The following is a 12,822-nucleotide window of genomic DNA, read 5'->3' as shown; positions in this document are numbered from 1 at the left end:
TGTCAAAATATTGCAGGCTACGACTATGTACAATTACACGTGTCGTGGTTCACCAGGAGTTTCCACTACACTATATAAGTAACTATCTTCTTAATAGGAACTTCACCTTAAAACTGACTGATTTTAGTCGTGCTACCACTATCAGACAGCCACTCGAAGGTACCTTACCTCCTCGGGCCTAACTAATACTTACTAGACTATTAAAAGGCACGTACAGACTCTATTCTGCTAGAACTAAACAGTGTATAGTTGGAACGCTTCTATACTTTATAGTATATAGCTATAAACTCTATAACGACGTTATCCTTAGCGCCACGGCATAGGATCGCTGATTTAGAGAAATAGAATTTCTAGAACTTAACTGTAATAAAGTTTTTGAAAGTCTTATCTCTACTTGTTAGCACAATGTCTATCCTATAATAGCCTTAGTAGCGTACGAGTTCAAGCGCAAAACCAAGGATATGACCCGGGATATAAAGAACATCTTTATCGACTCTATAAAGGAGATAAAGACCTATAAAGGATTGGTTCGCAAAGGTTTGCTAGGCCCTAAATTGGCTCTCCCCTTTCACCCGGCCTGGCGAAGATACCTACATGCTGTTATGACCAGAGACATTTCTATTTGGTAATTCCTTCTACAGAGAACATTCTGGATCTCCTCTTGATGACCGGGCGGGGCTTGTGCCGTTTGACAAGCTGAGGTGCTTGGACTCATAGTCTTCAACCAAAAAGAGAATACTTTATCGTATGGCTGTTTGATGGACACCCACTTAGTTGCATCTTGGTTAGCAATTTAGATCCGAAAAGGCGAAGATATTCCCCCCGCTCTTATCATTATTTCAACAGACCTCGACGCTAAGTTCGTATAATGGTCTGCAGCAAGCACCAATAAAGGTGTGGAGAGCCGGCAAAAGTTGTCGCAGCTCAACTGTATCGATCTGTCGAGATAATATCAACCAACTCAACCTTCGTACGACGGCAGCGTATAGCCGCTAGTGGGCCATATGGTATGTTTCCATATTAAATTTTGACTGTCATACCGCCAGTTTACTATTACCTACAAACTGGGGTCTATATGATTAATTCCTACAATATCAACTTCTACAGTGCCATTTCTACAATATCCTAATTCCTATAATAAGAATAATTGGCCGCTTATACGGCTGTGGTCTCCTTAGTGGTCTTCTTAGGTAGTCTTTTTTGTAGTCTTTTTTGTAGTCTTTTTTGTAGTCTTTTTTGTAGTCTTTTTTGTAGTCTTTTTTGTAGTCTTTTTTGTAGTCTTTTTTGTAGTCTTTTTTGTAGTCTTTTTTGTAGTCTTTTTTGTAGTCTTTTTTGTAGTCTTTTTTGTAGTCTTTTTTGTAGTCTTTTTTGTAGTCTTTTTTGTAGTCTTTTTTGTAGTCTTTTTTTGTAGTCTTTTTTGTAGTCTTTTTTGTAGTCTTTTTTGTAGTCTTTTTTGTAGTCTTTTTTGTAGTCTTTTTTGTAGTCTTTTTTTGTAGTCTTTTTTAGTAACGGGAGGGGACTGCCCAGGTGGCAGCGATTATGGAGGACTAATGGAAGCACTGGTGTATGTTGTATAGGCGAGGAGGTGATGTCATTAAGATGTAGCCCCGTATACTTGTTCTTTTGCTCAACTCCATCAATTCATGAACATCAGAAACAAGAGCAATGTATGGGAAACGTCCGCTATGTGTGAACGTAGGAATATCGTGTCGGACACGGATGTAGAGGATGGATTTCTGCCACACCTTCCTCCTGACACGCCAGTCTTTCACTACAATCCCCAATGCGATCTAGAAAGTCCCATGCCTTCCGTATCACCACACGACTGCTTTGTTGTTATTAAAGCGTTTCCATCAAAAGCACTCGATGAACTTGACGAACAGCTGCCCGGCCGTCTTGATTACTCCTTATCACTTCAAACCCTCATCCTCAAATTGCCCAGCCACCCCCACGAAGAAGCTGCTTCCCGGTTCGAATACTTGATTTATGCGTCTCGCCCATCAAATGAAGGTCTCTCGTCGAATCTCCTGTCTAGGAGCCACCCGTATCGATGGCGAGGATCGAAAAAAACAAGCGGACCGGGCATGGAGTCCAATACGGCAAGGACATCAATTTCCAACATTAGTTCTTGAAGTCGAATATTCAGAGACCGCTGAAAAACTGCAAAGAGACATTGCTTGGTGGTTGCGTGAATCAAAAGGACGGATGATAATGGGCATCACCATCGACATCAAACGAGGTTCAGGAAACATCGAAATCAAATCTTGGGTTCCTGCAATGTCATTTCCACAGCACGCCAGTACAGCACCGCAAGTTGCGCAGAGGATCTTGATAGAACGAGGGGGAAATGGCCAGGAACCCACTATCCAGGGCGGAGATTTGATTATTCCATTTCAGCATTTGTTATTGAATGAACCACGAGAAGGAGATTGGGATTTTGTTATTACCCAAGATATGTTGCTCCACGAATTTGCAGAGCTCATCTGGGCTGCAATTGAGGAGGGAAACGCCTAGCCCTGGAAGACATCCTGTGCAGCTCCAACGACCTTATTTATGATGGTTCATATATTTCACGGACACTTCCGGCTTGCACATTGCTCATTCTTCTCTATGCCACATCGAGGACAACGTTTATCTGCTCAAAGGGGGGCTCACTCTCCAGTCCATGTGGCCTGTCACATCGTCCTTTAGCTTTAGTCCCAGGTTGAATGAACCTTCCTTCGGGGTCTAGCTTTTGCTGTTACAGATCATCCTCGGATGCTCCCTTGATGGGCATGATGTTTTCTTCGCTACTGGCAACATATTTGGCTATTAGACTGACTCCATCACCCAGGCCAGCAAAGGGCAACTCTTAAGTTCAAATTCCACTTAATATAATTGTTTAATTATGTAATTGTTGAGTAGTGCACTATTCCCAGCTGATATCGGCTACATCTGTATTTAGAAGTAGACCTCATTATAGTGTCTTCTAGTTTTTTTGCTCACTACATATGATACATTCGGGGGAAGGAATCGGACCCAAAAGGTCCTCCGTGTATCATTCCAAGTTCATCTAGGTTGCAAATCTATGTAAAAGTTCCTGGTCATATGAATGTACATGTCTATGCCTCATTCCTGCTATCTAGAAGAGGATCGCGCACTGATAGTCCTGGCTTATTCTCTGCCAATCGTTCGCGATACAGGCCAAAGTGCTGAAAGATGAAGATTAGATCAAATAGAACGCTGATGTTGCCCAGCAGGAGTTTGGCAATGTTGCCAACGGCGCCCGACCAGTCCGCCTGCAACGAGGAATCCAGCACCAGCTGCATCAGCGACAGAACCGCACCGGACAGATCTAGCAAGATTGCCCCGATGGAAAACCCAGTTGTTGACTGCCGCCGATAATTCATCGCTGCCTGGGGTGTGTATTTGACGGCCGTGAGGAACACCTTGATCATGCCGACCACGTACACCTTAAGGAATAGTTCCGTCAGCGTATGTTAACTCCAGGATAGTTAGTAATTTCATGGAGCAGGTTTCCTCTTACCACATCAATCCATTCCCAAGACATCGACACCATAACCCACAGAACGGTCAGAGGGACCACCCCCAGGCAGCCCCAAAAGAGCACGAGAGCTAGCGTACTCGCCCGCTGCTGCTTGGAATTAAAGTTCCAAAACCGTGCACATAGGAAGTGGCTGCTGGTCCAGCAACAGATCAGTGCCCCGTGAAGGGCGTAGACGAAATCGTTCCATTGGACGGTTGGTTCAGGGCTCTGCGGATGTCGCTGGGCATACTGAGCGCGCACAACCGGGGAAAAGAGGAAGCACGCGTTGAAAACGGTGTACGCAGATAGTCCGAGCACGTTGAGCAGAGCAAAGTCAATAGAGAAGCCGTCTGTTGAGCGGCGGCCGTGGTTCTGCAGGACTTGCGGATAGAATGACAGTGACCACAGGACGAAATAGCCCCAGCCCAGGATTTGAGAGATGCTTTCTGTCCAGGTGTCATTCATCATGAAAATGGCAAGGTGGACAGAAAATTATCAATGGAAATTAAAGGATCATCCGCATTCCAGCCTTCGGAATAGACCCCGGAGTTCGGGGTAGGTATCCAGAGTTCAACCTCAAAAGAGCCTCAACGGCGATGACATCGACATGAATGTCATTACAGGTACCTAGATAACCTTTGAAGTACTATATCTACGGAGTCATGCCTCTCGTCCCCTGTGGAAGACCCCAAGGAAAGCCATTTATCATGGCGCTCGTGGGATGGCTTTTGTCAGGGCTATTGGAATTGAAATCATGTATCTTAGAATATCAGAACATAGAATTACAACTAAAGCTACGTTTGAATACTTCTTCGTCATGTTGGACAAGCTTGCCTTCGCAACGGTTTGAAGCTCTTCAACCTCATGCTGGGTCCCTCGCATACAACGCTTGGATGGTAGAATCCAAATCCTGATATAAGTCATAGGCATTTCCTGATGCGCTGAACAGCTGGGTAGTTCCCGTATAGAACACTGTCACATTTCCCTTCAACAACCCCGGCATGGAGGGGGTCTCCTGGGTGTAAGGGAGTTCGGCAACATTTACAGCCGCATTATTAATCTTGAATAAGCACCGCCCAATGGTGACGTCCAGCTGACCAATTTTGTCACTTCTACCTAGGTAGCCCACAGTAATCGTATGCCATAAGCACATGTTGGCCCTCGAGGGGGGCAAGGCCGCGTGGGTGATATTGGCGTCGGAGATAGCATCGCGACGTCAACGGTCCATAGATCCACATACCATCAGTTCAAAGTCATCGCTCCACAATTGGGGATTGAGTATGTATTTGTGACCTGTAATGACCCTAAGGACTTTCGAACCTTGATTGATAATCGGGAAGAGCAAGTTCCTTATGCCCACCGGTAACTAGGTCGGCATGCAGATCCCAACCCATAGGTTGTTTTAGTTTCTTAGTTATGCCTAGCAAAGGACTTGCCGTTTATTGCTTTGTGTTGAGCTCACTTGTTTTTAGCTCCTTACGCAAGCTAGGATACGACTCGAAGTATACGTGAAAATCGAATGGTAATAACCTAGGGAGTAGACATCCATGAATCCCTCGGGAAAGCCGGGTGCTCCATTTATCAGCACGATAAAAGTGGACCAAAACGGGATTAGTGGAGAAAGCTTTGGACCAATCAAAGTCTGTAACTGTAACTTGGGTTGAGGCCTGAGCGCTCAGGCATTAATAGGGTTAAACCCTTTTGCCACAGAGTTGCTTGGAAATCAAGACCCGTGACCACAGCGAAACCCTCTTTTCTCTTTCTCCTTCCGAACCCTCGACAACCACCGACAAATACCCAGTTCGCAGGAAGTGCCATCACCACCCTTCGAACACTCAAAATGGCCCGTCGTCCCGCGAGATGTTACCGCTACTGCAAGAACAAGGTGCGTGCCGATTTCGATTTTCGCGAGCTTTTGAAGATTTGTGCGGGTTATCTTAGTGGTGGGGAGTGCATCAATACATCGCCAACGGACCACCTCGCCATGACCGGAATGTTACCTTTGCTATGAGGAGTGACGCTTGTGGCACTGTGCTTCTGCATTTTTTTGGATCTTTTTTTTTTAAGACGGGCCGGTTTCGCTGACATCAGACCTCGACATCCAGCCTTACCCAAGTCCCGGTTCAACCGTGGTGTTCCCGACCCTAAGATTCGTATCTTCGATCTTGGTCGTAAGAAGGCTAACGTGGATGACTTCCCTACCTGCATCCACTTGGTTTCCAACGAGTACGAGCAGCTGTCCTCCGAGGCTCTCGAAGCCGCCCGTATTTGCGCCAACAAGTACGTTACTCGATCCGCTCCCACATCTGTCGCGTGATATCCATGGACACAATCTCATAGATTTCAATAGGTACCTTGTGAAGATCGCCGGTAAGGAAGGTTTCCACCTGCGCGTCCGTGTGCACCCCTTCCACGTCGTCCGTATCAACAAGATGTTGTCTTGCGCTGGTGCCGATCGTCTGCAGACCGGTATGCGTGGTGCCTTCGGTAAGCCCCAGGGTCTCGTCGCCCGTGTGAACATTGGCCAGATCATTCTGTCCGTCCGCACCCGTGACGCCCACCGTGCTACCGCTCTCGAGGCCCTCCGCCGCTCTCAGTACAAGTTCCCCGGTCGCCAAAAGATCATTGTCTCCAAGAACTGGGGCTTCACCCCCGTCCGCCGCGAGGAGTACGTCCAGCTCCGCCAGGAGGGCAAGCTCCTCCAGGACGGTGCCTACGTTCAGTTCCCTCCGTGGCCACGGTCCCGTTGAGCAGAACATGAAGCGCTTCCCTACTGCCTTCGAGAACGTTGCTTAAATGTGATGGGTTGATCAGAATATGAAGTTCAGAACGAAAATACTTGAATGTTCTTATTGTCTTTAACTTGTCCCATTCATTGATATCAATATCGTGCAATCGCAATGATGGAGTTCTTCCAGGGGTCTTTTCATTTGCTCGCCTATATTGCACTGTAGAGCTGTCCATCTATCTGGCAGTACCGTAAATACATAATTTTTCGTTGCAGCCCTGGAGTGGGCAACACGAGCTTTTCCGACCATGCACAGATCAATGCGAGGTGCAGACATTATATCTACGAGGTAGCGAAACTGTCAGGAGTCTAGACCCAACTCCATAATGGGGGTTTTTCCTCGATGATCAGAGCAGACAAAAAGGGCTAAAATATGGGTCACATCGGAAGGCTGCAGCACCATCCATCGCATAACATTGTCCTGCAGGCTGCATTGCTTTTTCCCTCGAGTTTTCAGTAGTTACATGCACGCGTATTATTAAAGAAACTGGCGCTAATTCGAGTGCAAAATAAAAACGGACCGACGTTAGACTTACATTATTGGGTATATAGGTGATATCCGTAGGATATCACATATTCTACACTACATCTACCAACAACATTCGAGACTAATCAGATTTACACTTGCTATTAGGAAGTAAACTAAGGCCCATTCATTCTTTAGCCCATTGCTATGTCCGTTCACTCGAAAAAAATAAAAGATCAGATGGACATCAAAGTATATATAACCTCCAGGGCTCCTTATTGAGGCGGCGACCCACCACAACGTTCCTTATGCAATTCACCGGCGACTAAAAGTAAGTCAATTAGCCCAAGTCTCCAAATAGTTCCAATATGGTGCGAGGCCAATTGAAAGGTATAGCAAGAAGACTGGAATGGGCGAGGGGAATATACCTTCGAAGTCTTCCGGGCTACCAGTAGCGTCCAAACAGACACCGAGCGCATCCTTGAACGCTGGGCTTGGGCAAGTGCACTCGTAATCAACAGAGGAAATACAGCCTGATACTGCAGTGGCTTCATTGATACACCGAATCTGTTCGAGATAAGACAAGGTGGTTAGTCCTCCGAATCGAATTATACACCCAGATAGGGACAGCATACAAGGCCAGGACTGGCGTCATCCAGAGGATCAGCGATAGTCAAAGACAGGAAAGCAGCCAGAGGGAAGAAGATAGTAAGCTTCATTTTGGATTGGTGTTGAACGTGGGCTTAATAGTGGTATAGCGATAGAAGACTAGGAGTATGAAAGTGGAAGAGTTGAGAAACACAGGACGCCCTTGATTTATCAACAGTCAATCTATTTGCCGAGTGCTAGGAGAGACAATGCATTCTTTATAATATGGATATCTCAACATCAACAAACCCGCTGTCTGGGTGATCTGTGGAATGGTATTTCGTTGGAATGTGAGATCATCCAAGCTTTTGGAAATGTCAAGGTTACAGCGCCAGATAATGGATTGAATACTACATCTATCTATTGCACAGTACATAATATAATAATAATTTGGCTCAATTGGGAGTCCCAAGCAAAAATTGACTTTGTGATATGACTTGAGCACTCGTTGTTGCCCAGGTGGCCACCGAGGGAGAGAGAGCTTTCCACCCACCACATACCTCAATAACACAATACTGTTGATCCGTCAAATTGCCAGCCAACGTACAACAATTCGATTGAGTGCAGAGCTCCGATACTGCATGTGCACGCATGTTACTTTATTGCTCGGAGCCGCTTATAACCGGCACCACTACTAGCCTGGAGCCTACATCGTACTTCGAAGGTATTTGCCTAGTCATTTCTCAATGGGTCTCTTTTTTCTCAGTTGAAGATTCCCATGGCGTAATACTAAAATGAGAGGAGACACCTAGTGGTGCTGTGCACCTTGAAGAACAACCTGGGGCATCCATCCATATCAAGAAACCGCAATTTAGTCAGATACATCTGTCCGTAACACAGGCCTTCCAGCGCGACATAGAGTGGAAATCTAGATGCCCATCGTTGGGGTGTCGAGATGACACCCCTCAATTCGATAGTTGCAGATTGCTCCATGCATTCCAGAGAGCTCCCAAAAGGAACTTTCTTGTAAAATGGAAAACCTTCAATTTAGAGATCGTGAAGTGGACACCGTCAAGGCAGGTGACACCTAATAGAGAACATGTCCACCGATATGTATACGTAGATATATACGGGGAGGAAAAGTCGCTCAGGTTATGAGGCGAGGATATGAGAGTTTTTGGTATAACTGTGCCGGCCTATACATACATGTAACTCTCTAGGATCATTTACAAGTATATCTCCTTGCAAACCAAAGAAATCTGTATAGGCAGTAGTTTCAAGGTGATAGAGGGCTGAAGTATACAAAATAACACGCGATGGCCGCTATTCTTACTATTCCGGATTAGGACCCCGAGTAGAAATACCTTTTATTGGTTGCGGTATGCACCGCCCTTTTGTTCCGCCTTGATCAAATCTGAAAAGATGACCAACTTTATATCTCTTTTCCTATTACACACCACTTTCCTTTAATCCTATACACTGAGATATTCCAGTTCAACAGATCTAGGCACAAGTTCCATATTTACGCGGTGTTCAGGATCTACATACTACGCAGGTGAGTGGGGTAAATGATTGGTTTTCTGCCAGGCAGTATTAACTCGCATGGTAGATTTCCTCGTACAGCTAGTTCCAGCCCCGCATACGTCACCCTCAAAAAAATTCCCCTCTCTTCACAAACACAGCTATGAAGCAAAGATTCTCTTCTTTGGATGTCAAGGTATCTTCAAATTAACTGCAAAGAAGATGTCACGCTAACATCCCCAGGTCATCACGCAGGAATTGGCATCGGAGTGTGTCAACCTCCGAGTGTCCAACATCTACGATCTGTCCTCGGTACGCTCAATTCTTTTCTATGCCATCAAGGTTACCGAGCTGATTTAGTATGTTATTAGCGTATATTCCTTTTCAAGCTCGCCAAGCCAGACCACCGACGCCAACTCATTATTGACTCCGGCTTTCGCACTCATGTTACCCAATATTCGCGAACCGCGGCAACAACACCTTCACCCTTTGTGACCCGTCTTCGAAAGTACCTCAAGTCTCGTCGGATTACAGGTATCTCCCAAATTGGAACCGATCGCATCATCGACTTCTCTTTCAGCGATGGCGCATACCATATCTTCCTCGAATTTTTTGCCGGTGGCAACATTATCTTGACGGACCGCGAATACAACATTCTTGCCGTCTTCCGCCAAGTTGCCGCCAGTGTGGGCCAGGAAGAGATCAAGGTCGGACTTAAGTACACTGTATCTAATAAACAGAACTATGATGGGGTTCCGGACATCACAGCGGATCGAGTTCTGCAGACACTGGAAAACGCACAGGCGCTTTTCGCCCTAGAGGGAAATGCACCCAAAAAGTCCAAGAAAAAGGGAACGGATGTTCTGCGCAAGGCACTGTCGCAAGGCTTTCCTGAATACCCTCCCTTGCTTCTAGACCACGTCTTTGCGATCAAGGAATTTGATACTACAACTCCACTGGAGCAAGTCTTGGGGAGCCAAGATAAGTTGCAGGCCGTGAAAGAAGTGCTAGAAGAATCGAGGCGAATTTCCAACACCTTTGATTCTGGGGAAAGCCATCCGGGCTACATTGTTGCGAAAGAAGACACGCGACCCATCCCAGAAGGAGAGACTGCGTCAAAGGCCCCGGCTCTGCTGTACGAAGACTTCCACCCTTTCAAACCTCGACAGTTTGAAAACAAACCAGGAACAAAGATCCTGGAGTTCGAACGCTTCAATGCCACGGTCGACGAGTATTTCTCATCCCTTGAATCTCAACGCCTCGAGTCGCGATTGACGGAGCGTGAGGAAGCGGCCAAGAAGAAGCTCGAATCCGTGCGGTCGGAGCACAAAAAGCGGATCGATGAGCTCAAAAACGTGCAGGAACTTCACATCCGCAAAGCGGATGCTATCCAGGACAACGTTTACCGAGTCCAGGAGGCAATGGATGCTGTCAACGGATTAGTGGCCCAGGAATGGACTGGGGTGAAATTGCGCGCCTGATTGAGATGGAACAGGGTCGCGGCAATCCAGTGGCGCAGACCATCAAGCTGCCCCTCAAACTGTACGAAAACACAGTCACCCTAGTTCTTGGGGAAGCCGGCGACGACGAGGATGAAGACGAGGAGTTTTCTAGCAGCGATGAATCAGACTCGGACTCGGAGAACGAGGCAGAGCAAGAGACAGCCCGTGCGGAACGAGAGTCTAAGCTATTGACAATAGACATTGACCTTGGCCTGAGCCCATGGGCGAACGCATCGCAATACTACGACCAGAAGAAGCAAGCCTCGGAGAAGGAACAAAGGACAACCCAGTCGTCTGCGAAGGCATTGAAGAGTCACGAGAAGAAGGTGACAACCGACCTCAAGCGAGGCTTGAAGAAAGAGAAGCAAGTGCTTCGACAGGCTCGGACGCCATTCTGGTTCGAGAAATTTATCTTTTTCATTTCTTCAGAGGGATATTTGGTCATAGGGTACGTGGCCCCATTCAGCACTGGGTTGTGATATCTACTAACATTAATAGTGCACGGGATGCTATGCAAAGCGAATTGCTCTACCGACGTTATCTGTCTAAGGGCGATATCTTTGTGCACGCTGACCTTGAAGGTGCGACGCCGATCGTGGTGAAGAACCGAGCCGGTAGTGCAGATGCACCGATCTCCCCAAGCACGCTATCCCAAGCCGGCAACCTTTGCGTCGCGACGTCAAGTGCTTGGGATTCTAAGGCTGTCATGTCTGCTTGGTGGGCGCATGCTCATCAGGTATCGAAAATCGCAGAGAATGGTAGCGGAATCATGCCCACAGGTGTTTTCCAAATCAAGGGAGAGAAGAACTTCTTGGCCCCATCGCAACTGGTTCTTGGATTTTGTATTATGTTCCAAATCAGCCAGGAAAGCGTTCGGAACCACAAGCAGCGATTTGACACATCTGACGTTCCGCAAGCCGCTATAACTACTACAGATGAGACAGAGGCTTCTGAGGCGAAGGATGCCGTAGAGCCAGAAACCCCAGAGCAGACAGAGACCGCCGAACAGGGCCCTGGAGAGATTACCGAAGAGGCCACCGAAGAGGCAGAGAAGGAAGATGCGGGATCTGAAGATGAGGATGAAGATGAGAAAGTCGCCACCAGAAACCCTCTCCAGCGAGGCAACTCGGAGCCCCTGACCTCTCAGCCAAGTCAAGAATCGGACCCTGAGTCTGAGCCGGAAGAAGAATCGAAGGATGAGCCGGAGCAAGAAGTTGCAGAAGATCAGCCGGAGGGCGAAGAAACCACAACGACAGCAGGAACAGCAGGTCAAAATTCTGTGCTCGAACAAAATGAAGAACCGAATTTGAACGCTCGAGAGCGACGTACCTTGCGACAGGGCAAGCCTCTTGACCGTCCCGCTGAGGAAAAACCAGCTGCACCACGTATCGCTCCCACTCGCGGCAAGCGGGCGAAAGACAAGCGCGCTGCTGCCAAGTATGCTCATCAAGACGAAGATGAGCGGGAACTTGCTCTTCGTTTAGTGGGTGCCAACAAAGGCAAAGCAGCTAAGGCGGCCAAGGCAGCTGAAGCCAAGGAACAGCGTGAGCGAGAGGCCGAGGCGCAAAGGCAGCGACGCCGGGCCCAGCATGAGCGTGCCGCCGAGGCCGAGCGGAAACGCCAGGCTCAATTCACGGAAAATGGAACGGACGACTACAACGAGGAGACAGCTGCCGCAGAAGCTGCAGATCTCACTTGGATTCCAGCCCTTGTGGGCACACCGACTCCGGATGACGAAATTATTGCTGCTATTCCAGTATGCGCCCCATGGGCTGCCCTTGGACGCTACAAATACAAAGTTAAGCTGCAGCCTGGCTCAGTGAAGAAGGGCAAGGCCGTCAAGGAGATCATTGGTCGGTGGGTGTCCGAGACCACGACCGGGAAGGTCAAGAAGGAGCACGCCGAAGATGTCGGGATCTCTCGTGCTGATGCTGAACGCCTCCGGGAACGGGAGGGAGAGCTCATCAAGGGTTGGAAGGACACAGAGATTATCAACACTATGGTTGTGGGCAAGGTGCGCATCATGACTGCAGGAGTTGGAAGCGGAGGAGGTGGTGAGAAGGGTAAGGGCAAAGGTGGAAAAGGTGGAGGTGGAGGTGGCAAAGGAGGTAGTAAGGGCAAGAAGAAATGATTGAGTCTTGTGTATACATTAGAGAGCACATAGATTAGAGCTTTGGATTCAATTCAACGAGGTTATACAAGATGCCTAGGTGGTACCTTTGGTGTCAAGCCGATGTATACCAAACCTGGTCTCTTTATGCCAGCTGATCGACCACAACCCCGCTTCGACTAGTTTATCTACACTTATTTCAACCTCATGCAATCATGAATAACCCCTATTCTTCCAAATCTATTGCCAATCATAATACCGTTGTCGGTGTTGATGAGCTGAGTCATCCGACGTCATGACCCGAACCGATTTTCTCGCGAT

General features: G+C 47.6%; 5 protein-coding genes across 5 annotated transcripts; 3 read left to right on the top strand and 2 right to left on the bottom strand.

Annotated features, from left to right (window-relative positions):
• Positions 1-2,211: 2,211 nt before the first annotated feature.
• Positions 2,212-2,514, top strand: N7519_000950 (uncharacterized protein; the record flags this gene model as incomplete). The annotated part of the gene is made up of 1 exon (XM_057287728.1): positions 2,212-2,514. One exon carries the CDS (start codon positions 2,212-2,214, stop codon positions 2,512-2,514), a length of 303 nt encoding a protein of 100 aa, XP_057153811.1.
• Positions 2,515-3,101: 587 nt separating this feature from the next.
• N7519_000949 (putative L-cystine transporter) lies at positions 3,102-3,991 on the bottom strand (the record flags this gene model as incomplete). Its single annotated transcript, XM_057287727.1, has 2 exons — positions 3,102-3,452; positions 3,527-3,991. The coding sequence occupies 2 exons, from the start codon at positions 3,989-3,991 to the stop codon at positions 3,102-3,104; spliced, it is 816 nt and encodes a 271-aa protein (XP_057153810.1).
• A 1,395-nt stretch (positions 3,992-5,386) lies between these two features.
• Positions 5,387-6,276, top strand: N7519_000948 (60S ribosomal protein uL16; the record flags this gene model as incomplete). Its single annotated transcript, XM_057287726.1, has 3 exons — positions 5,387-5,411; positions 5,632-5,806; positions 5,877-6,276. 3 exons carry the CDS (start codon positions 5,387-5,389, stop codon positions 6,274-6,276), a joined length of 600 nt encoding a protein of 199 aa, XP_057153809.1.
• A 779-nt stretch (positions 6,277-7,055) lies between these two features.
• N7519_000947 (uncharacterized protein) lies at positions 7,056-7,499 on the bottom strand (the record flags this gene model as incomplete). The annotated part of the gene is made up of 3 exons (XM_057287725.1): positions 7,056-7,105; positions 7,209-7,347; positions 7,416-7,499. The coding sequence occupies 3 exons, from the start codon at positions 7,497-7,499 to the stop codon at positions 7,056-7,058; spliced, it is 273 nt and encodes a 90-aa protein (XP_057153808.1).
• A 1,553-nt stretch (positions 7,500-9,052) lies between these two features.
• On the top strand, positions 9,053-12,522 carry N7519_000946 (putative DUF814 domain protein; the record flags this gene model as incomplete). The annotated part of the gene is made up of 5 exons (XM_057287724.1): positions 9,053-9,085; positions 9,133-9,201; positions 9,261-10,331; positions 10,385-10,839; positions 10,890-12,522. The coding sequence occupies 5 exons, from the start codon at positions 9,053-9,055 to the stop codon at positions 12,520-12,522; spliced, it is 3,261 nt and encodes a 1,086-aa protein (XP_057153807.1).
• Positions 12,523-12,822: the final 300 nt, after the last annotated feature.

The sequence above is a fragment of the Penicillium mononematosum genome, assembly GCF_028829835.1.
Source record: "Penicillium mononematosum strain IBT 11891 chromosome Unknown utg000001l:1.0-4488741.0:1.0-4491989.0, whole genome shotgun sequence".
Classification (NCBI taxonomy): domain Eukaryota; kingdom Fungi; phylum Ascomycota; class Eurotiomycetes; order Eurotiales; family Aspergillaceae; genus Penicillium; species Penicillium mononematosum.
Note: the sequence above shows the minus strand (reverse complement) of the source record. Positions and strands in the feature narration are given on the sequence as shown.